This window comes from Syngnathoides biaculeatus, chromosome 9, assembly GCF_019802595.1.
Source record: "Syngnathoides biaculeatus isolate LvHL_M chromosome 9, ASM1980259v1, whole genome shotgun sequence".
Classification (NCBI taxonomy): Eukaryota; Metazoa; Chordata; class Actinopteri; order Syngnathiformes; family Syngnathidae; genus Syngnathoides; species Syngnathoides biaculeatus.
This window is the reverse complement of record NC_084648.1, coordinates 31,404,157-31,428,478: the sequence shown is the minus strand read 5'-3', so window position 1 is coordinate 31,428,478 and position 24,322 is coordinate 31,404,157. Positions and strand designations below refer to the sequence as shown.

Here is a 24,322-nt window from a genome sequence, read left to right as displayed (position 1 = left end):
TATCATAAAATGCAATGTCATGGATGCCTGCTGGTACAGTCCTGGCTCTGTCTCCGACATGAAATGAAAAAAAAAAAAAATGTTAGGTCAGTAAAAAAACATAACAGTGTTTGTATTTGCTAGATGCTAGAATATTGAAAGGTAATTAAAAATACTGCTATATACTGTGTATGTGTATATACATATATATATATATATATATATATATATATATATATATATATAATAGTACAGTTGCAATAGGCTGGATTTATTTATTTTTCTATTTCTTAATATATTAGTATTTTACTTCTTACAAATTTATTTTGTGGTTGTTCACTTAGGTTATTTTTCAAGTTAATTTTTGGTGGTTTAATTTTTCAATAGTGTAGCTAATAGTGTTTATTAATCTTATTTCCATTTCAATCAAAATAATTGTGATAATTACTTTTTCCAAAATGACCCAGCCCTAATGGCATGAACTTCTGAGCAGTCATCTACCGTAATTTCTGGACTATAAGTCACGACTTTTGTCACACGCTCGCTTGATGCTGCTAATTTATGGATTTTTTTCTAACGGCCGCCAGGGGCGCTCTAGGAGAAAAGGTAAGAGTGAGACAGATGGAATGTATGTGTGAAGGAAGACGCAAGTTTAATATAACTTCGCCCTTTGTGCACAAATAAAACTAGCATGAACAGAGTCTCATCATGGAAAATGCAAGAAGAAATGCATTTGACGCAACTTTCAAGTTGAAAGTAATTGAGCTGGCTAATAAAGAAGGAAACAGAGATGCTGCACATAAACTTGCCAAAAAGGAATCAATGGTGAGACACTGGAAACGACAGTGGGAAGAACTGAAGCAATGTAAAAAGACGAAAAAAGCTTTCAGAGGTAATAAAAGCAAGTAGCCTGAACTGTGTTGCTGCTGTGTTACTGCTGCGTCTTAGTGACTTTTACTGGTATGTTTTTTTTAACCAGCCCTGTTAGTGCTGTGTTAATCCCATATTCCTACTGTGTTACTGTACCATCACAGGCTGCTGTTTGACTGCTGCATCACAGGTACTGTTTGGAAATAAAACCTAAGGTATATTATTAAAACTTTGAAAACTCTTTCTGTGTCCCGTCTTTCTTTGTAATCATCTCATGTTTCAATATGGGGACATGCATTTTATAGACAGGTGCGGCTTATGTGTGTACAAAATGTTTTTTCCTTTAAAATTGTACTAGGTGCGGCTTATAATCAGGTGGGTCTTATAGTCCGGAAATTACGGTAAATGGCTACTGGCGATCATCACTAACTATCATGGCAATGAGAAATTGAGCTCGCATTTTTTTAAAAGTCCCATATTTTATCAAGCCAACCTTTTCAAGTATTTGGAATGTGATATTGGCCCTATGGTGCCTCAGTTGAAATCGTCCATGCATTTCTGTGTTAATAGACTTTCTTCTGCCAAGAAGCCTTAAATCTGGTTATTCGAATTCCTTGTGCTTATCTACTTCACTTGCGATATCAAAGCGCTCTCTACTGAGCCAACAGCAATCAACAAGCGTGCTCTCTACATCGAGGCAATCAATCAGAGAAAAGGGCGGAATCCTAGCCAAATATAGACAAAGCAGATACAAAACTGGTAAAACAGAAGTACCGTATTTTCCGGATGATAGAACGCACCGGTTAATAGACCGTTCCCACTCTGAGTAGCATTGATTTTGTTTTTTGTTTTTTTTTTCCATGCACAAGCCTCGCCATGCCATATGTCAGAGATATACTATATACTGTACACACTGGTATGTTGCAAAAATTACATATTCATACAGAAAGACTTGGTAAATGTTTATTTACATACATGTTTTTCTAACCAGTGACTGAAACACTGAATTAAAATGGTTCAAACATAACAGAAAGTCATTGTTTTTATTCATCATCCTCCTGGTCACTGAAATCACTGAAGTAACGTGGTTGAACAGCCTCAGAAATTCTCACATATTTCAGTTTCTCAGTCGCTCTTAATGTCATTTTTCATCTCAAGTTACAGCTGAAGTTGTGCTGTTCTCACAAGGTAAGTCCAGCCTTTTAATCCCTTCGTGATAGTAGATTCTTTCATGCTGCTCCATGTGTTTAAAACCAAAGGGAAGAGCTTCGCATTTGGCCAATTGAAGAATATTCTTCTTCTTCTACGCCCGCTGAAAGTAAAGTCTCCTTCTCCATATGTGAAGCCTCTGCGAATGGCCGAACCCCAGTGCATTGTCAGGAATGGCCATGTTTGAAACCATTTCATACGAAGAAGTTTTTGTTGGACTTTTTAACTCATAGCCAGTAGCGGAAAAAAAAAAAACCCTCTTTGGAAAACAGACTCTGCACCATATTATAAGGGGTGACTTTTAAGATAAAGCATTAATTATTGTTCCTCTGCACATATTGTATACACTGTCCGATGCAGCACTATACAATAATTTTTCATTGAGTTTAAAAAAAAAAAAAATCCATCTTTTCTTCCTCTTTGTTTCTAGAATCTACTATCTGAGAAAGTTGACCAGATGATGGAGTGGTCCTCTCGGCGCTCTGTTGTACGAATGAACGGTGACAAATTCCGTCGCTTTGTCAAAGCCCCACCCAGGAACTACTCCGTCATCGTCATGTTTACAGCATTGCAGCCTCAAAGGCAGTGTTCTGTCTGTCGGTATGTAAACCTACACACAAACCTCAAACTCGGTTAAAAGGGACATACTTAAAGTAGGAACCATTCATCCATCTTCTTGCCAAGTTGACTTGCATCAGTCAACTCCTAATGAGTCAGTACAGTATATTAGACAGGAGATGCTTTCCTGACCCATAACACGTAAGAGAACTCTTGGCTCATTACTTCTAACAAATAAATAATGTTCTCACTGGTGTTTTTATGTTAAAAAACTAATAGAAAACTCAAATGAGATTAGCATGGAGAGGTTTCTCATTTGCAAGTTTCATGGGTTAAAAAGAAGCAAAGAGATGACCTTACATAATTGTTGGTTATATAGATTAATTCAGTGGTAAATGTTTTGAACTGGGGAAAATTTTCTAATAAAGTTTTCACATTAGTAACTTCAATATTTGGTGTCTGGATAGACAGTCCCAACACACACCATGAACCACTGGAAAATCCCATTCATTTTCTGTACCGCTTATCCCCGCTTATCATAGCAACGTGCATGCTGGAGCCTGTCACAGCTACAGTATTTTCAGGTGGGAGGCGGGGCACACCCTGAACTGGTTGACAGCCAATTACACTTGTATCCACCTTTTGAGTCCAATATATTTTAATTACATTGTCAAATGTTTTAGTTTTCAAGATCTATTTCGGTAAAGATTATTTTTTTCTGAAAGACAATCTACTCGGTACAGTTTTTCCCCCCCTATGTTTAAAAAGTCAATAATAATGGAGTGTCTTAGAATTAGATTAACTCTACTTTTTGGGAATAAGATATAATTTTGTTGATCAATTAGGCCTACTATGCTACTATTTTGTTGTTAGTTTAAGTGGTACTTAGAGAGTTAATTTCTTTAGCTGTTATTTGGTGTAAAAGGTTCAACAACCACTGTAACAAAGTAGAGCTGGTTAAAAAAAAAAAAAAAACATTTGTCAGTGGTCTGTTCGGATTTAAAGAGTAGCATAGTGACCAATATGTTTGTGTGTGTGTGTGTATATATACACCTCAGGCACAACTGTAGTAGAAGAAATGACAGTGCTGATCAAGCCCATCACTTCCTCTAATATTTTGCTGTATTTTTCAGTATGTGATCTTCATTCATGAGTCATGTCGACCGGCGACATAGCTGCACTCTAGCACATCGAAAATGACGTGCGGCTGTAAATGTACTTTCCCCGTCAGTAGGCCGAACTCACTTCCTTTCTCCCGTTCGATAATCGTGATTATTATTTTGGAAATAAACATGCAGTCCTGCAAAAAAAAAAAAAATAAATCATCAAACCAAATGTGCAGAAAATTGGCCAACAAAGCAATTCATCTTTCAAATGCCAATGTGATGTCCCACTTTCAGATTTATGTTCTGAACAAAAAAGAAAGGTTTCCCTTATTTTTTATGCCATTCGTACAATGAATTAGAAAAGAAACATACAAAAGAAAAAAAAAGACATCTGAAGAAGAATTTCCCAATATTATGGTATAAAGCTGGGAGAAGATTACAAATAAAAATTGCATCCTACCTCTAAATAACAGGTATGTGTTTCTGTATTCATCAGTTCACAATCAAAAACAAACGAGTATTAGAATTTGTGTAAGAATGGAACCTTCCCTTGCAGTCTGATTTGTGTGTTAATTTAGTAAGATAAACTTGTATTTACTAGGTGTGATGGGACAGGGGTGACAAGTAAAATCAGTTTTGAAATGATGAAAAGATATTTATTGATTAATATAAGTTTGTTTTTTCATCAAAGCAATGAAATGGGGACTGCTGTAATCCATGACAGCTCAATGTGGTTTCAGCCTCTTGTAAAAACTGAGGACCCTTCAAAACAATTCTAATGGCTGCAGAGATAAGCATGACATCATTACACATAGAGCATAATGCTTCCTGACAAGCAAATTCCAGCTAATTTTGAGTCATCACAAGCAGGGAGCTAAAACAAAACAAGTGTGAAATAAGAAGTGGGACATTGTGCAGAAATAAATACAATACAAAACAGCATTTGATGTCAGTGTGGTCGACTAGAATATGCAATGGTAGTATCCCCCATGTATAACTACTCCCAATTTTGCAGATTTTTTTTTTTTGTTTGTTTTGTTTGCAACTGTTAGCTGATAAAATTTGCAGTGAAGTTAACTATTGCTGCTTTTTGTACTCTTTCTGAAAAGCCCTAACATGCTATAAGATGGCACCAATGAACTATGCGACAATTTTCAACTGACAAGACCAGTAAGGTATGTTGGCAAGGAGCTATGTTTAGTCTAGGTGGTTGAAGAATTCCTGAGTGAATCATCACTTGTGCTCTGTGTACATTTCTTTGTTTTTGTTTTAATCCTCTTCAGGTGTTAGGTCAAGGAGAAAGGAAGATCTGTGTCTCTTTTATGCCAGAACAGTTTTACTACGTCACTGTTCTCCCAGTGCAGTTTCTTTGCATTCTGATGGATATGTGTTGGAAATTACAGTTACAATTAGTTTTTAAAGCTCAACTGACATCCATATATACATTTACATATACAAATAGATATTGTTATTCAAACAACATCTAATATTATTCTCTTCAATGTCTATACGGAAAAAAAAATGACCAGAGAGCGTGTCATTCATGCGCAAAGGTGGAGAACTCTCACTCGACATCCCAGTGGCAGCCGTATTGCCTGCAACGTCATTTGAAGATATCACACTGAGACAGTCGCCATTGAGAAGACGCTGTGCCACCTGCTATGGCAGATGAACAAAAGAGATTTTATGATTTTTCTGACGCCCCTTCTAAGACTGAAGCTCTTTTTTGAAGAAGAGAACATCTCAGAATCGATTGAAGTGACTGGAGCAATATTTAGCTTGTATGTGGATCACTTCTAAATAACAAAAGACTCCCCGAAAGATGGATGAAGAACCCCATGAAATATTCAAAATGACAAGCCAAGAATTGTTCGATTTCTGAACTCTTTTACAAGTCTTGTGTATGTAGCGTACACAGGAGGACCCATGCCGGGCAAAGTAACTACTTCAGTGGTGCCTAGACACTGGTGGCGGTGATGGAGGGGCTCCTTTCTCCTCCCCACACGCGGCCAAACCACCTCCCCGCCTGATCTACCTCCGCATTGGGGCTAACGCCGGCTAACAACAACAACACCGGCGAACAACAACAATGCCGGCCCGCGCACAACAACACATTTAGCACCCCTGACATACGTAATTTATAAAATTATGAAGATCTTTTGTTAGTAGGATGATGTCATTGGACGCGGACGGAGCATTTTATTATTGCTGCTTTCGGAGTAGTTGTTCGAGTTTGGTGACTATACATCTAGTTAGCTAGTTAGCTCGTGTTACACGCAATTAAACTGTCTTTGTACTTCTATTTTATTGTTTTTTGTTGTAATGTATTGGGTGGGGAGGCTTTTGCTTCTGGTCCTCAAACTGGTAGCATCTTAAACCGGAGCTCTGGCCAGGCCGATCGTAATCCAATAAATTCTGCTGAATTTGGACCGAATGTTGTGAATACTCGACGTGGACGCTCCTGGTGACGACTTCAGTGGACCAAAATCACCATCTTGTGCAATCTTATTACCCAAATTGGAAACGTATCGTTCGCGTTGAAGCTGCTCAGCCTAAGTTAGCCTAGCCTAGATCGCTAACATCAAAACGTCTCTGTTTTCTAATATTTACTGAGGAGGAAAAGATCAAACGCTAGTAACTACACGTCCTGTAAAACCTATGTATCGTTTACAATGAGGATCGCGAATACTCATACAGGGTTCACACACGGCCCTAAAAGTCCCTAAAAACTCATAAATTTTCGAAGGTGCATTTAAGGGCTCCTAAAAGTCCATAAAAATCCGTGAAAACTGGCCAAGCCCCTAAAAAGGCCTTAGATTTAAAAAAATCAAAGGGAGGACCTCTACCGCCAAAATTCTCCCTAAAAAAATTAATCTTTGATTTAAAAAAAAAAAATAGCGACTGGCATCCAAACAAAACAGCCGGAAATTGTCAACGGAAGTCACCGTGTTGACAACTAGTCGCCATCTTGTCGATATTCTATTGTTTGTTTCCGTGAGTAGGTATTTCACTTCGTTACGACGTAGCGTAGTTCTTTCATCGATCCAACTTGTATCACGGGGAAGTGCATTTTTCAAGAAGCTTGGGTTGAAAGTAAGGAGTTTGGGAGCTGGGTTCGTTGAGATCCAAAAGATCGGCGCATGTTTTACTGCCATCTGTGCAAGCAGAGTTACCAGCTTGAAAAGATGGGCGTCAAAGCGCTGGAGTCGCACCGAAAAAACAGGAGACACGCTGATTTGGCGAAGATTCTCTCATCTTCCGTTGGTATGAATCTGTTTCTAAAATATCAAGATAGTGAAGCATTAACTTCAGGCAGTGGTACGAGCAGTGCATGCGCACCTACAGTTGTCCAGTCATCGACTTCAACCAGCCAGAAGTCAGGGTTTATGAACGTAGTTCAATACACAAAGACGGACTGGTTAAAGGCAGAGATCGTACGGACTATAAAATTGATCTGCAACCATTACAGTTACACATCTTGTGAAAATAATTCGAAAGTGTTTGCAGTCATGTTCCCAGACAGTGACATTGCTAAAAACTACCACTGTGGGGAAAGGAAGACTTTGTATCTGGCTACATTTGGCATCGCTGCCCACTTTTCATCTCTACTGCCTCAAAGCCAAAAAAGCCAGAGTAGAGACTGACATATCTACGCTTATTGAGAAGGCTGACAGGCTGCATGAGGAGGCAGAAGAAAAGTGGAATCTGAGGTTTATCACCGAGGCAGAGCAAAGGACAAGAAAGCCACTTTGGCACCTCTGCAGCAACAAATAGAGGAGGCACTGGGTAGCCTCAAGGAGCTAGAGTAGGGATGCTGAGACAGACATCAGTAGAAGACATTTGTGTATATAGTTGCAATTGTAGTTAGAATCTGTTTTTCTGTAGACTATGTGAAGACGTTGACAATGGTCATATCAATGAGAACTACCACAAGGGGGGACAGGTGATCACTGTCACAGGTACTGAGGTACTGGAACATTTGATGAACCAAGAACGGACCATTGGGTGAGTTTTTTTTCCTTACTCTTGATTTCCCATGATGGCCCTAAGTTTTTCGTGTCGGCCCTAAATTTTTTCCATGTCAGCCCTAAATTTTTCGTGTCAGCCCCTAAGAATGCGCCTAAAAAGCCCTTAAATTTTTTTGGGTCAGACTGAGTATGAACCCTGTCATAAGAAGTTGGGCGAGTGGAAACATCAACTTAAACTTGCTCATCGGCCTAGTATTCCTTAGCTTAGCTTGCTAACAATGAGACGTGTTTGTGATCAATTTGTTGACGTTGAAGAAACATCGAACGTGGACTCAACTTTCGACTAGAGTGAGAGCCATTGTGGTTTGAATCTCTTCCATCCCCATATCCTATAAATCGCCATATCCTTTATATTTTCCCACAGGTAGTATGTTATTTGTGTACCTTATGTGCTGACTGTGTTTATGTGATTGCTTTCATTTGACCTTAAATTTTAACATACAGTGAAGAAAATAAGTATTTGACCACCATGCTATCTTGCAGGTTCTCCAACTTAGAAATCATCGAGGGGTCTGAAATGTTCATCGTATGTGCATGTCCACTGTGAGAGAGAGAGAATCTAAAATGATAAGTCCAGAAATCACAATGAATGATTTTTTTCTTAACGATTTGTGTGATACAGCTGAAAATAAGTGTTTGTACATCTGTCTCAGCTAAAATTATGACACTCAAAGACCTGTTAGTCCGCCTTTTAAAGTCCACCTCCACTCCATGTATTATCCTGAATTAGCTGCATAAAGACACCTGTCCACCCCATAAAATCAGTAAGACTCAAACTTGTAACATGGCCAAGACCAAAGAACTGCCCAAAGACACCAGAGACACATGGTTGGAAAGGGCTACGGAGAAGTTGCCAAGCAGCTTGGGGAAAAAAGATCCACTGGTGGAGCAATCATTACAAAATGGAAGGAGGTAAACATGACGGTCAAACTCAATCAGAGTGGGGCTCCATGCAAGATATAACCTCGTGGGATGTGAATGATCCTTAGAGGTGAAGAATAATCCCAGAACCACACGACAGGACTTGGTCAATGACCTGAAAAGAGGTGAGACCACCGTTTCCAAGGTGACTGTTGGTAATACACTCAGACGTCATGGTTTAAAATATGGAATGGCACGGAAGCTTTTCCTGCTTAAACCAGCACATGTCAAGGCCCGTCTTAAGTTTCCCAATGACCGTTTGGATGATACCGAGGAGTCATGGGAGAAGATTTTGTGGTCAGACGAGGCCAGAATTGAACTCTTTGGTCATAATTCCACTAACCGTGTTTGGAGGAATGCGAATGATGAGTTCCATCCCAAGAACACCATCCCTACTGTGAAGTATGGGGGTAGTAGCATCATGCTTTGGAGGTTTTTTTCTGCACATGGGACAGGACGACTGCACTGTATTAAGGAGAGGATGACCGCGGCCATGTATTGGGAGATTTTGACGAACAATCTCTTTCCCTCATTGAAGATGGGTCATGGCTGGGTCTTTCAACATGACAATGACCCGAAGTACACAGCCAGGAAAACCAAGGAGTGGCTCCGTAAGAAGCATTTCAAGGTTCTAGTGTGGCCTAGCCAGTATCCAGACCTAAACCCAATAGAAAATCTTTGGAGGGAGCTGAAACCCCGTGTTTCTCAGGCCAAAATCCCTCCTGCAGTGTGTACAAAACCACATATGTATCACACATATAAATCGTTAAAAAAATCATACAATGTGATTTCTGGATTTATTTTTATTTTTTTAGATTATCTCTCTCACAGCGGACATGCACCTACGATGAATATTTCAGACCCCTTTTTTTCTAAGTGGGAGAACTTACAATATAGCAGGGTGTTCAAATATGTGTTTTCTTCACTGTAGATTAGGTCACATGTGAATTGTGTATCTTATGTGCTGACTTTATTTATTTGATTGTTTCTTCTTTTTGACTATTTGCAGCCCATTGGGCAGCACAATATTGTGCTACCTGTCAGCCGGTCCCAAGCCCGGATAAATGCAGAGGGTTGCATCAGGAAGGACATCCGGCGTAAAACTGCCAAACATATATGAGTGTTCATCATACAAATTACATAACGGTTAGGTCGTGGACCGGGCTTCCTACGCCCGGCCCCGGAATTGTTAATCTGCAAGGCAGAGGTAGAAATTCAGAAGGTGGTGGACTTTGCAAAAAAGATGGAATTAGCAGTGGTGAGCACTTTTTTTTCCATAAGAAACATGAACATAGTGACCTCCAAGAGCAGAGGTAGAAGCACGAAGGTGGATTATACTTTGTGCAGACGATGTAATCTGAATGAGGTTACTGATTGTAAGGTAGTCATAGGGGAGAGTGTAGCTCGACAGCATAGTGTGGTTGTGTGTAGGATGACACTGGTAGGGGGTAGGAAGGTTAAGAAGACAAAGGTAGACCAGAGAATCAGGTGGTGAAAGTTGAGAATGGAAGAATGTTGTGTTTCCTTTCGGAAAGAGGTGACTCTAGATGGACAAGAAGAACTCCCAGAAGACTATAATACTTCTGCCAAGGTATTCAGAGAGGCAGGCAAGAGAGTACTTGGGGTGTCTTCTGGTGGGAAAGGGGAGAAGGAGACTTGGTGATGGAACCCCAAAATACAGGAAGTCATCCGAGGAAAGAGACTAGCAAAGAAGAAGTGGAACACAGAGAGGACTAAGGAGGGGCGTAAGGGATACATTGAGATGCATCGTACGGCAAAGGTAGAGGTGGTGAAGGCTAAACAAGACTCATATGATGACATGAACACCATGTTGGATACGAAAGAAGGAGAAAAGGATCTCTACACGTTGGCCAGACAGAGGGATAGAGATGTGAAGAATGTGCAGCAAGTAAAGTGTTTAAGGATAGCGATGGAAATATGTTAACTGGTGCTAAGTAGATGGAAAGAGTATTTTGAGACGTTAATGAATGAAGAAAATAGGAGAGAAGGAAGAGTAGAAGAGGCAAGCGTGAATGACCGGGAAGTGGCAATGATTAGTAAGGGGGAAGTTAGAAAGGCACTGAACAGAATGAAAAATGGAAAGACAGTTGGTCCCGATGACATAACCATGGAGTTATGGAAGCCCCTTCCTGTTTGTGGTTGTAATTGATAGGCCGACAGACAAGTTCAGACTCCAATTCCCTTGGACTATGATGTTTGCAAATGATATTGTGATCTGCAGTGAAAGCAGGGTGCAGGCGGGGGAACAATTAGAAAGATGGAGTCATGCACAGGAAAGGAAAGGAATGAAGATTAGGTGAGGTAAAACAGAATATATGTGCGTGAATGAAAGGGGCGGAGGAGGAAGAGTGAGGCTACAGGGAGAAGAGATAGGGTGGACGACTTCAAATATTTGGGGTGAACAATACAAAGCAATGGTGAGTGTGGTAGAGAAATGAAGAAACGGGTCCAAGCTCGATGAAACAGTTGCAAGAAGGTGTCTTGTGTTATTTGTGACAGAAGAGTATCCACTAGGATGATGGGGAAAGTTTATAAAACAGTGGTGAAGCCAGCCATGATGCACGGATTAGAGACGGTGGCTCTGAAGAAACAACAGGAAGCAGAACTGGAGGTAGCAGACATTAAGATGCTGAGGTTCTCGCTTGGAGTGAACAGGGTGGATAGGATTAGAAATGAGCTCATTAGAGGGACAGCCTAAATGGGATGTTTTGGATACAAGGTTAGAGAAAGCAGACTTCAATGGTTTGGACATGTTCTGAGGCAAGAGAGTGAGGATATTGGCAGAAGGGTTCTGAGGATGGAGCTGCTAGGAAGAAGAGTGAGAGGAAGACTCAAGAAAAGTTTGATGGATGTTGTGAGGGAGTAATTGAGAATAATGGGTGTTAGAGAGGAAGATGCACAAGATAGGCTTAGATGAAAAAAGATCACATGCTGTGGTGACCCCTATCGGGACAAGTCGAAAGAAAAATAAATTTTATTGTGTGTGTGATTAAATTGCCTTAAACGCAATACCAGTGCTTTATCATATGTTGTCGGTTTTACAAAGGGGATTTATTCTAAATTCACACAAATTAGTCCCATACTACTATTTTTTTTTCAATAGCGCTATATACACCTACCAGTCATTTATAACCCACAAAGCTCTCGTCTTTTGCACCTGTGCAATTCATTTTTAACGACGAACCGGGTTTTTTGAAAAAGTGTGAAGAGTTCATCCATTATGCCGATTGTTCAAGCAAAATCCAGCAATACGACAAGCCGGCATTTTTGCAAACACGATGAAAAAAAACAAGTCATTTTTCACTGGTACCAGAGGTATAAACCAACATAAACACTTGACCCCACTCCTGCAAAAAACATCACTTCATGGTTCTTCTCCTCGTGAGGATTTTCAAGGCGGGAGATCCAAAAATCCATATACGACAACATCATGATGTGTGGTGAAAAAACGGATAGGTCCATTCTGGCTGCCTTTTTTTATTTTATTAAGAACATACTAAAAATCATCCTTTACGTGTCAGTCGACCTTTCAAGGGATGTGACAGAAAAAAACAAAAACAATGGGAAGTGAAATGTAACTAAATGGGCAGTTGTGGTTCAATAGGTAGAGTGGGTCGTCCACTGACTGATGAGTAAGTAGCTGGTTCTAATCCAAACTCTTACTCTCCATGTGTCTAAGTGTTCTTGGGAAAGACACTGAACACTAATATGCTCCCAGTCGGCCAGGCAGCGCCTTGCGTAGCACGAGTCGCCCATTGAATCTGAACGTGTGTGAGATGAGGTTTTGTAAAGTGCTTTGGGGACTGTGATATTGTAGATAAAGGGCTATTGGAGTGCACTTCATTTCCCATTTAAACTATTTGGACAGGTCCCTATTTGCCACTTTTTGTATTACTGAATTACTGGAGCGTGGGGGGAGCACTGGAGAAGCTGGGTGTTGCCAAGATGATTCAAAGCGCACAAAGCAGCAGTCTTGAAGTTTACTGAGTGCAGTCTCTGGGCAGGTTGTTACATTCTTTGTGGTGGGCCGGGATCTGCATCTAAGGGAGCTGTATGAAAGGATGAGCAGCAGAGAGATGCAGTCTCACTCACCAATGTTGGGGAGCGGTGTGGTTCTGCAGTTGTGGTTGATGTTCATGTACATGTGGTCTAAAGTGTTTCACCCCTTGTTAGACATTTAACATAATGGTGGAACTTCGGAAGTACAGTCTTCAGATTGGTTTTGTTAAAATCCCCAGCTATAATGCTAACGCCTTCAGGATGGGCCCATTCCTGTTCATGGACCTTGAGCAAAAGAGAGAGTGCAGCATCCAGTGTTGTTTTAGGCACCCCATGGAACGTTCTCTCACAACGACCGCTGCTTCACCACACTTTTTATCCCCCTAGTTTACCTGACACCCCCCACCCCATCCTCACTCATAAAGACATACACTCATGATTACAGAGTTACGGTACTTACGCAGCCCATCAATGTGTTTTATAAGAGCAAGGACGGGCTCGACATGCTGCTTATGTTTACTTTTGATATTAATGGAGAAAGTTAAAGAAGAAATGCTGCTCTTTTAAGATGCTATAACTGTTGGAGTGCGTGAATAATCGAAGGAAAAAGTGGTTAAACTGGACGAGATTTTCTCTTTTCTGAGTGTGAAAGGTCTGATCTGAAGCAAAAGTAGAAAGTGCAGGATGAGATGGTGTGTGATTTTAAAATTCCACCTTGGCACAGCCTGATCCAGGATGAAAGCACAGACAATACAGTACACAAAATTGGGAGCGTCATTCTCCCACACCCCTCGACCTCGGGAGCTCGCGAGAGGCTGGCTGCTTGAAAAGTAGATCTTTGGGTAAAAAGTTTGGACACCCCTGATCAAAATGATTACAGGCCTGTTGCACGCACATGTGGTTATGAAGTACTTTGAGAGGCTAGTTTATGCCACGTAAGGGGCTCACTCCTTCCCTCACTTGACCGCAACCAGTTTGCCTACAGAGGAAACCGGTCCACCAAGGATGCTATCACAATAGCTTTCCACACTGCATTGACCCACCTGAAATGCCAAGGGAACTATGTGAGCATGCTTTTCTTCTTCTTCTTCTTTAGCTCAGCCTTTAATAGCATCTCAGCTGACAAACTCTCCCTCCTCGAACTATCTACTTCCATTCACTGCTTGATTAAAGACTTTCTCACAAACCATCCACAGTCTGTCAGACTTTGCCCACACCTCTCTTCCTCAATCACCCTCAACACCGTGCAATTTGGAGAAATGGCTGTGGAATACTAGCGGGCGAGGAGATGCCTAAGGAATGGAGGAAAAGTGCGCTAGTTCCCATTTTTCAGAACAAAGGCGATGTGCAAAGCTGTGGGAACTATAGAGGAATAAAGTTGATGAGGCACACAATTAAGTAATGGGAAACAGTAGTGGAGGATAGACTCGGGACAGAGGTAAGTATCTGCAAGCAACAGTATGGTTTCATGCCTAGAAAGAGTACCACAGATGAATTATTTCCCTTGAGTATGCTAGTGGAAAAGTACAGAGAAGGTCAGAAGGAGCTACATTGTGTCTTTGTGGATCTAGAGAAATCCTATGACAGAGGACCACGAGAGAAACTGTGGTATTGCATCTGCTGCAGAACAGTGGTGAGGTGTGCCGTAAATGTAATAGAAGAATTTAAGGTGGAGGTGGGACTGCCTCAGGGATCAGGTCTGAGGTCCTTCCTGTTTGCTGTTGTAATGGATCGACTGACAGATGAGGTTACAATGGAAACCCCTTGGACCATGATGTTCACAGATGATATTGTGATATGCAGTGAAAGCAGGGAAGAGATGGAGGAACAATTATAAAGATTGAGGCATACGCTGGAATGGAGAGGAATGAAGATTAGCCGAATTAAAACAGAATATATGCGTGTGAATGAAAGGGGAGGAGGGGGAAGAGTGAAGCTCCAGCGAGAAGAGATGGCGAGGGTGGACGACTTCAAATTCCTGAGGTCAACAATCCAGACCAATGGAGAAGGTCTGTTTTAAATTTAGTCATATAATCCAGAATCTTAATGCGCTTTGATTGGCTTCGACATTCCATGACACAAAAATTAAGTGTGACATATAATGGGTCTGTGTATGTATCGTAATTTTGAATCGAATAGGTTTGAGCTATTCCTAGTCATTTTTTGACAGTTTGCAGCAAATTTTCTGGTATTATGTTGATAGATGTCATTTAAAGAAGGCGATAAGGATGATATATTTAACTACAGCAAAGCCATGGTACAGAAAAGGGTAGGAAACAAACATAAAACATAGAAAACAAACAATAGGAGATATTATGTGTAGTCTTTAGGGAGCGTGTTGTGAGGATTGTGTTTGATGGCAGTTAAAACGAGAAGAACAGTGAAACAGAGACGAGTGAGGATTCATGCTGGTGTGATGTGTGATTCTGTTTTTTTGTTTGACTCAAGAAAATGAAAAAAAAATCCAAGCTTTGGACAAGTGATAATGATTAAAAATAAGAACGATACCATCACGAAATAGTTGACCGTCGGCGAACATGTCGACAACTACCCATGCTCATTTTCCTTTCTCACGGTTGTTCATTAAGGGCAAAAGATATTACAGCCCAAGTTGATTTACTTGGGGAACTAGTTGTTTATTCCAAAAGATTTTTTGGTTTTTGTTTTTACAAGAGGCACGAGGTAGGAGGGATAGGCTCAAACTTTCCCACAACCCTTGTGAGGATAAGCGACTTCGATAATAACATCATTTTTTTTTTTTTCTAGGCACGTTGACCCAGCTATAAAGCATTGGCCTCACAGTTCTGAGGACCCGGGTTCAATCCTGGCCCCGCCTGTGTGGAGTTTGCAAGTTAACCCCGTGCCTGCATAGGTTTTCTCCGGGCAATCCGGTTTCCTCCCACAGCCCAAAAACATGCAAGATTAATTGGACAACCTAAATTGCCCCTAGGTTTGATTGTGGGTGCGACTGTTGTCTGTCTCTGTGTGCCCTGCGATTGACTGGCAACCAGTTCAGGGTGTACCTTGCCTCCTGCCCGTTGACAGCTTGGATAGTCTCCAGCACTCCCGTAACCCTCATGAGGATAAGTGGCTAAGAAATGGATGGATAGGTGGATGGATTGATTGATTGATTTGTTTTTACATGAACATTTTTTATTTGTAGTGTCCAAACTTTGCAATGTTGAGATGTGATTGGTTTCCTGGACGGGGCCCTATTAATCACTGAACATGGTTAAATGTAATCTAGTTGAATGTATCTTGCTGTATCTTGAGTTTGGACCTTTTAATAAGGTCCTCGGGTTCTCTTTTCTGGAATGCCCGAGAAAATGAAATTGTCACGCATGCTTCATCATTAAATGTCCAGTGTGGTTTCTTTCATGGTTTTATATTTAAAGAGCAATAGACACTAAAATATACATATTTAAAATGGGTATTGTTATCAAAACTACATATAATATTAATCACTTTGATGATAATACGAGTCCGAAAAAGTGAGCGGCGAGCTTTTTATTAAAGCACAAAGTTGTGAAAGTCTCACTCGACAACCCAGTAGCCCCCAAATTTCCTGCGACATCATTTGCAGATGTCACACGGCGACAGTCGCCATAGAGAACACGCTGCGCCACCTGCTATGGCAGATAAACAAGAGAGATTTCTTCATTTTTCTGTCGCCCCTTCTGAAACTGAAGCTCTTTTTGAAGGAGAGAACATGTCACAATCAAGCGGAGTGACCAGGGGCATATTGCCCTATGATTTCGACCCATATTTAGATGATATGCGGATCACTTCTACTAACAACAGACTCCCCGACAGACAGACTAGGAGGACTAGGAACACGATCAAATATTCAAAATGACTGGCCCATAATTGTTCGATTTCCCAACACTTTTACAAGTCTTGTGTATGCAGCGTACTCAGGAGGACCCATGCCGGGCGAAGTACAATAAGTACATCAAGGGTGCCCAGACACTGGTCGCCTATGTGGGGGAGATCTCTTTTCTCCTCCACGCACACCACCGACCCACCTCCGCGTCTGCAAACACCGGCCACCAGCAAATGCCGGTGTGACTGTCTGAACGATCCCGGTGCTGCTCCACTCCATGTATTATCCTGAATCAGATGCACTTGTGTGAGGTTGTTAGCTGCATAAAGACACCTGTCCACCCCATACAATTAGTAAGACACAAACTTGTATAACATCGCCAAGACCAAAGAGCCGTCCAAAGACACCAGACACAAAATTGTCCAACTACACATGCCTTGAAAGGCCTACGGAGAAATTGCCAAGTCCCTTGGTGGAATAAAAGGTCCACTGTTAGCAATCATAAGAAAATGGAAGAAGCTAAACATGATAGTCAATCTCAACTGGAGTGGAGCCCCATGCAAGATATCACATCGTGGAGTCGGAATGATCCTTAGAAAGGTGAGGAATAAGCCCAGAACCACACGACAGGACTTGGTCAATGACCTGAAAAGAGGTGAGACCACCGTTTCCAAGGTGACTGTTGGTAATACGCTAAGACGTCATGGTTTGAAATCATGAATGGCATGGAAGGTTCCTTGCTTAAACCAGCACATGTCAAGCCCTGTCTTAAGTTTCCCAATGACCATTTGTATGATATAGAGGAGTCATGGGAGAAGGTTTTGTGGTCAGATGAGACCAAAATGAAACTTTTTGGTCATAATTCCACTAACTGTGTTTGGAGGAAGACGAATGATGAGTTCCCAAGAACACAAACCCTACTGTGACACATGGGGGTGGGAGCATCATGCTTTGGGGTGTTTTTCTGCACATGGGACTGCACTGTATTAAGGAGATGGTGACCACGGTCATGTATTGTGAGATTTTGGGGAATAACCGATTTCCCTTAGTCAGAGCATTGGCTCCATAAGAAGCATATCAAGGTTCTGGCATGGCCTAGCCAGTCTCCAGACCTAAACACAATAGAAAATCTTTGGAGGGAGCTGAAACTCCCGTGTTTCTCAGCGACAGCCCAGAAACCTGTCTGATCTAGAGAAGATCTCTGTGGAGGAGAGGGCCAAAATCCCTCCTGCAGTGTGTGCAAACCTGGTGAGCAACTACAGGAAAGGTTTGACCTCGGTAATCCCAAGCAAAGACCACTGTGCCAAATATTATCATTGGTTTTCTCAGGTGTTCAGATACTTATTTGCAGCTGTATCACACAAATAAATCTTAAAAACCTCATTCATTGTGATATTTGGATTTTTGTTTTTAGATTATCTCTCTCACAGTGGACATGCACCTACGATGAAAATTTCAGACCCCACCTTAATTTCTAAGTGGGAGAACTTGCAATACAGCAGTCTGTTCAAATACTTTTTTTCTTCACTCTATGTGTATATCTTCATATCAACTTTTGTTTTAAGGTAAGGTTTGGGTTAGGATATAACATATGTTAACTCCCTCTATGTAGAAGAACGGGAACTATGAGACCGGGGGATTTCCCAGTACGCGTAAGATACGTACCCAAAATTCCTCTTAGTAACACATGCGCATTAATCACAACGAGATTTTTCAGCACGTGGGATCATTCAGATTGTCACACCGGCACGCGCGCATCGACACATTTAGCACCCCTAACTTACGTACTTTAAATTATTATGACCCTGAACTTTTGTTACGTTCTGAGAGAAGGACTTATTAATACTCCTGCTTTCGGACAAGTACACGGACACCACACTGCCTTCCTGGAACATTCACTGGAAATAACATTGGAGTTTGGCGACTTTACGTTGTTTGGCTAGTTAGCTAGTGTTACACGCCACTAAACTGTCTTTGTACTTCTGTTTTGTTATTATTTTGTCTTGTATTGTGTGAGATTAAATTGTCTTAAACGCAACACAAGTGCTTTATTAGATTTTGCTGGTTTGACCAAGGGGATTTATTCTGAATTATTACATAACATATGCTATAAACTATGAGATAAATTAGTTGCCCCCCCAATCATTTTTTTTTTTTAAATAGCTCTATACACACCTGCCTGTCATTTGGAACACACAAAACTCCTTTGCACCTGTGCAATCCATTTTTCACAAAGAATCGGGTCTTTTGGAAACTTGTGAAGAGTAAATCCATCCTCCCTAGTATTATAGCAAAATCGAGCAACACAACGAGCTGGCATTTTGGCTAACACGCAGAAAAATCAGGTAATTTCTTGCCGGTGGACTAGGTATTCACACTGGACCCTGCTACTGCAAAAAAACGTCACTTCCTGGTTCTTCCTCAACACAAAATCCTGGAGAGACTTTTCATGGCAGGAGATGGAACAAATCAATATACGGCAACATTCTGACTTGCTGTGAATAAACGTATGAGTCCATTCCGGCAGATTTCTTTGGGTTAACAACACACTAAATTTTATGTTTTAGGTGTCAGTGGCACTTTAAATCTGAGAGTTTTAAATTCCACTGTCATTGACATCATGTTTCATTGGTTGATATCTTGTTTGATCGGAGCGCAGCATGATCTAATTTTAAGTTCCTTGACCTGTTGCTTTGTAAATTCCAAACTGTTTTTAAGCTTGATGATTTATTTCTAACGCAAGTTGAAAGTGACAATTTCTTGTTGATTGAAAGGACGACACTGACCTGTGTTTTGGGTGAAAAAGAGGATCAACAGTCAAAGTACAGGAATCTGTCTTCTTCCCCTTCTGAGGCAGCTCAGGGTGGAAACTGATATTCTCCATGACAGATGAGTTGGCATTGATGTAGTTGTTGGTGAGATTCTCAAATGGGTTTTTTGCAGATTATCAATGTTAAAGAAGCTGGTGAAGGAGAAGGGAGAAAAGCGAAGCAAGAAACCACCTCTGAAAAAGGAAAACAAAATTGTTAAAAGATAAAGTTTGTCACATAGTAGCTGCTTTTCCGAGTCAACACTAGAGGGACTGCCATGTTTTTGACTCTGGATATCGTGCAGTCTGTCTCTTGCGTTGTGAAAGCACGCTCACCATTCAGTGCGGACCGTCCAAATTGTTAGGTGTCATCTTGATCTATTTTTTTTTATTTAAATAATCTGTAAAACATTTATTTTTAAGGTTAATGTTATCAGATACATTTGAACTGTTTATGGATCATACAAGACATAATTTTTCATACATTTATGCTTTAAGATGGTAAAATAAGAGATTTAAAAAATATTTTGGAAGGGGTTAACTGCACTGAATAATGGAATTACAGCATGAGACGTTATATTTTGTCATACTTCACATCAAGAGCGTTTTAACAATGGAGCAACATTTAATGGCATTTGTAATCAAATGTGCTAGCTAGCAAAGAGAATGGTTAGTATTGCTACTATTGAGATATACATTACATTTGTTTGCTTAGACCTGAAATGAATGCTTAGATTAAATTTGCCCTCATTTCTTACATTTATATCTTCTAGGCAAGCAAATGAGGAGTACCAGGTCCTGGCAAATTCATGGCGCTACTCATCTGCTTTCTCAAACAAGCTATTCTTCACCGTAGTGGACTATGATGAAGGAGCGGATGTTTTCCAACAGGTTACTATTGTTTATTTAATTGGATTTTGAATGTTACCCATTTTGCAGGACTCGGAAGATGCAAGGTAGTTCAAGGAGAAACGTTGCAGAGGTAGGGGATCGAGCAGGCAGTCGGGTGCAACAACGGTAGTTGGGACGTCGGGCGAAGAGAGCAGGTGAGCGGGCAGGCAGGAGTCGGTACACAGGAGAACAATCAAAGCAGGCAGAAGTAACGAAGGAGTCAGGCTTACAAGGTTGGTCGGAGAACGGCCGAAGGTCGGTACACACATGTTTGATTAGGGATACCTGAGCACACGAACGGGACATGAAGATCAACGAACTGGCGGGGACCAATCGTCATCGGGGTGATATAAATACACAGACTAATCAGCCCGCATGAGACGCAGGTGTGCGCCACAATCAGCGCACAGGTCGTGCTGGAGCGGCAGGATCATGACACATTTTGCAAATGGAATATTCTTTTCACAATCACATGCACTAAGATTCGACTCTTTTTCAATCTGTTGTAGTTTACAAACTGTCTACCGATTTTGATCACAATCTAATCCTTTGTACTAGTAAACTCAAATAAGTTTCATCACCATTTGAGAAAACTGATAATTATATTTAGAAAAAATTATACCTGAGTACAAAGTGTTACCATTAAGAAACTTTTACTGTGTAGGCAGATTTAAGTAGAACATTAACTGCCTTACACTAATGAGTACACCATTCTGTCATGCATCAATCAAAACAATGAAAGACTCTTTAAACCTATACTTCATGTTCCATGACATAAAATTTAATCATGTTTTTCTGTAATTTCCTTTTTCTACTTTTTCTTTTTAACATATGCAGTCTCTTTTGGCATAGTCGTGTCATTATTGATCCACATCTACTGTCAAATCCGGGCACTAAGAGGTACAAATTTGTCAAACCTTGGCAGCTGGCTTTGCTGTGCCGTGCTGATACAACATTCAGTTGATAGTGTTAATTCCTAATAGTCTCTCATTGATGGACCAGATCTGCCATTGCCAACTCTTACAGAGTTTTCACTTGAATAGCATTAATGTTTGAAGTTTATTATTCATTTATTATATTATATTTGAAATAACGAATGAAATGTCAATGCTAATGTTAGGTTAGCCTGTCCGGTCTAGCCTATTGGCACTCCTTTGTCAACTACACAACAGCCCTGCAATAATGTGGCTATTCCTCTTACAATTGTATTATACAAATGTTCGTACAGATGTAAAAGATAAAAAAGCAGCTCTCTGGAAAGGTGAGGTTAAACAGAGATGCTAATGAATATGAATTTATAAAGTGGAGTGCATGTACAATAGGTCCATCAGACAGAAGGTTCCATTCCCTTTTGTTACTTGTCATTTTGTCTCTTATTGTGTGTAATGCAAATTAACACTGATGAGATGAGCCAGTGCTCACTTAGGAAGTCTACCTGTAACTCGGAAAAAAAGACTTCACATTTCAAGACATACTTGATCAACATTCAGAGCAAACAAACTTGCAACATTAACTAGATTATACTTGAATTCAGGCAATATACAGTTAAGAAAAGAAGTATTTCAACATCCTGCTATATTGCAAGTTTTCCCACTTAGAAATAATGGAGGGGTCTGAAATTTTCATCGTAGGTGTATGTTCACTGTGATAGAGATAATCTAAAAAGAAAAAATACAGAAATCACAATGTGTGATACATCTGCAAATACTGTAAGTATTTGAACATCTGAGACAACCAATGTTAATATTTGGTACAGTAGCATTTGTTTACAATTACAGAGGTCAAACCTTTCCTGTAGTTGTTCACCAGGTTTGCACATACTGTAGGAAGGATTTTGGCCCACTAGTCCACACAGATCATCTCTAGATCAGACAGGTTTCTGGGCTGTCGCTGAGAAACACAGAGACTGGCTAGGCCATGCCAGAACCTTGATATGCTTCTTATGGAGCCAATGCTCTGACTGAGGGAAATAGGTTATTCCCTAAAATCTCACAATACATGACCGTGGTCATCCTCTCCTTAATAAAGTGCAGTCGTCTTGTCCGTTGTGCACAAAAATACCCCCAAAGCATGATGCCACCACCCCTATGCTTCATAGTAGGTATGGTGTTCTTGGAATGGAACTCATCATTCTTCATCCTCCAATCACAGTTAGTGGAATTATGATCAAAACGTTCCATTTTGTTCTTATCTGACCACAAAACTTTCTCCGATGACTCATCTGTATCATCGAAATGGTTCATTGGCAAACTTAAGATGGGCCTTGACATGTGCTGGTTTAAGCAGGGAAACCTTATTTGCCATGCATGATTTCATATCATGACATCTTATTGTATTACCAACAGTCACCTTTGAAACGGTGGTCCTAGCTCTTTTCAGATCATTGACCAAGTCCTGTTGTGTAGTCCTGGGCTGATTCCTTACCTTTCTAAGGATAATTGAGCCCCCACGAGGTGATATATTGCATGGGGCTCCATTCCAATAAGATTGACCGTCATGTTTAGCTTCTTCGAATTTCTAATGATTGCTCCAACAGTGGACCTTTTTTCACCAAGCTGCTTGGCAATTTCTCCGTAGCCCTTTCCAGCCATGTGGAGTTGTACAATTTTGTCTCTGGTCTCTTTGAACAACTCTTTGGTCTTGGTCATGTTACAAGTTCTTGTCTTACTGATAGTATGGGGTGGACAGGGGTCTTTATGCAGCTAACGACCTCATACAGGTGCATCTGATTCAAATAATACATGGAGTGGAGGTGGACTTTTAAAGGCGGACTAACAGGTCTTTGAGGGTCAGAATTCTAGCTTATAGACAGGTATTAAAAATACTTATTTGCAGCTGTGTCACAGAAATCGTTAAAAAAAAATCATACATTGATTTCTGGATTTTTCTTTTTAGATTATCTCAGTGGACATGCACCTATGATGAAAATTTCAGACCCTTCCATGATTTCTAACTGGGAGAACTTGTAATATAGCCGGGTGTTCAAATACTTATTTTCTTCACTGTAGGTAGTAACTTTGGTCTCTCCCTCTCTATGTCCATCCATCTTTCACAAATGCTGGGTTGGTGGCAGAAGCCTATGCAGGGAAACTCAGATTTTCCTTTCCCCAGCCAATTCATCCTGTTCTTCCAAAAAGATCGCAAGGTGTTTCGAGGCCATCTGATATACAATGTCTCTCATTGGAATTCTGGATCTTACCCAGGGTCTCCTCCTGGTGGAACATACCCAAAACAATTTATCCGCAAAAGGGAGAAGGTAATCCACCCTTTACAGATGAGGACCACGGTCTCTGATTTGGAGGTGCTTATTCTCAGCCCAACCCCCTTCACACACTGCTGCAAACCAGGTTGAGGATCACGGCTTGATGAAGTCAACAGAACAATATTTACAAAAATCAGAGACGTGATACTTGGGGCATACAACAGGGACCCCTTTGAAATTCTTTCCATGAAGAATTAGTAAAAAAAAGGGCACCCTTGACTGAGTTCAACTGTCAATGGAAAAAAATCTGGCGGTTTTCATCCATCCATTTTCCTAACTACTTATCCTCACAAGGGTTCCAGGAGTGCTGGAGCCTATCCCAGCTATTGTCTGGCAGGAGACAGGGCACACCCTGAACTGTTTGCCAGCCAATCGCAGGGCACATGGTGACAGACAACAGTCGCACTCAATTGGAGTGCCTGGAGAAAACCCACACAAGCACGGGGAAAACATGAAAACTCCACACAGACGGGGCCCGGAATTGAACCTGTGTCCTCAGAACTATGAGGCCAATGCTTTAAAGCTGCTCCACTATGACATCCAAAAAAAAAATCTGGCAGTAATGTTGACAAAAGTGGTTGTTCACAGGGACCAAATGTGCTCATATCTGGGAGTCCGCATCACCATACTCCCAGAGCATCCACAAAGGACTCCCTGAGGGACACAAACGCCTTCTCCAAGTGTTCAAAGCACATGCTTTTTAAAGCCAATTTGCTTTTTATGGTACAATCCATGCTCACAGTCCCATTAAAATTGACTGATACGATTTTTAGGACATCACTTAAAATGTAATCATGCATGAATGCAAATGAGGTCATTTTGTTTAGATTAATTATAGATAAATTA

The 24,322-nt window shown here is 40.8% G+C and overlaps 1 protein-coding gene across 3 annotated transcripts in view; it reads left to right on the top strand.

Annotated features, from left to right (window-relative positions):
* LOC133506643 (tumor suppressor candidate 3) overlaps positions 1-24,322 on the top strand; it is a 142,379-nt gene that overhangs the window by 55,413 nt on the left and 62,644 nt on the right. For all 3 annotated transcript variants that reach the window (XM_061830982.1, XM_061830980.1, XM_061830983.1), the window contains exons 2-3: positions 2,489-2,658; positions 20,097-20,214. In XM_061830982.1, coding sequence (XP_061686966.1) covers positions 2,489-2,658; positions 20,097-20,214 — 288 coding nt within the window. The remainder of the gene's footprint in view (positions 1-2,488; positions 2,659-20,096; positions 20,215-24,322) is intronic.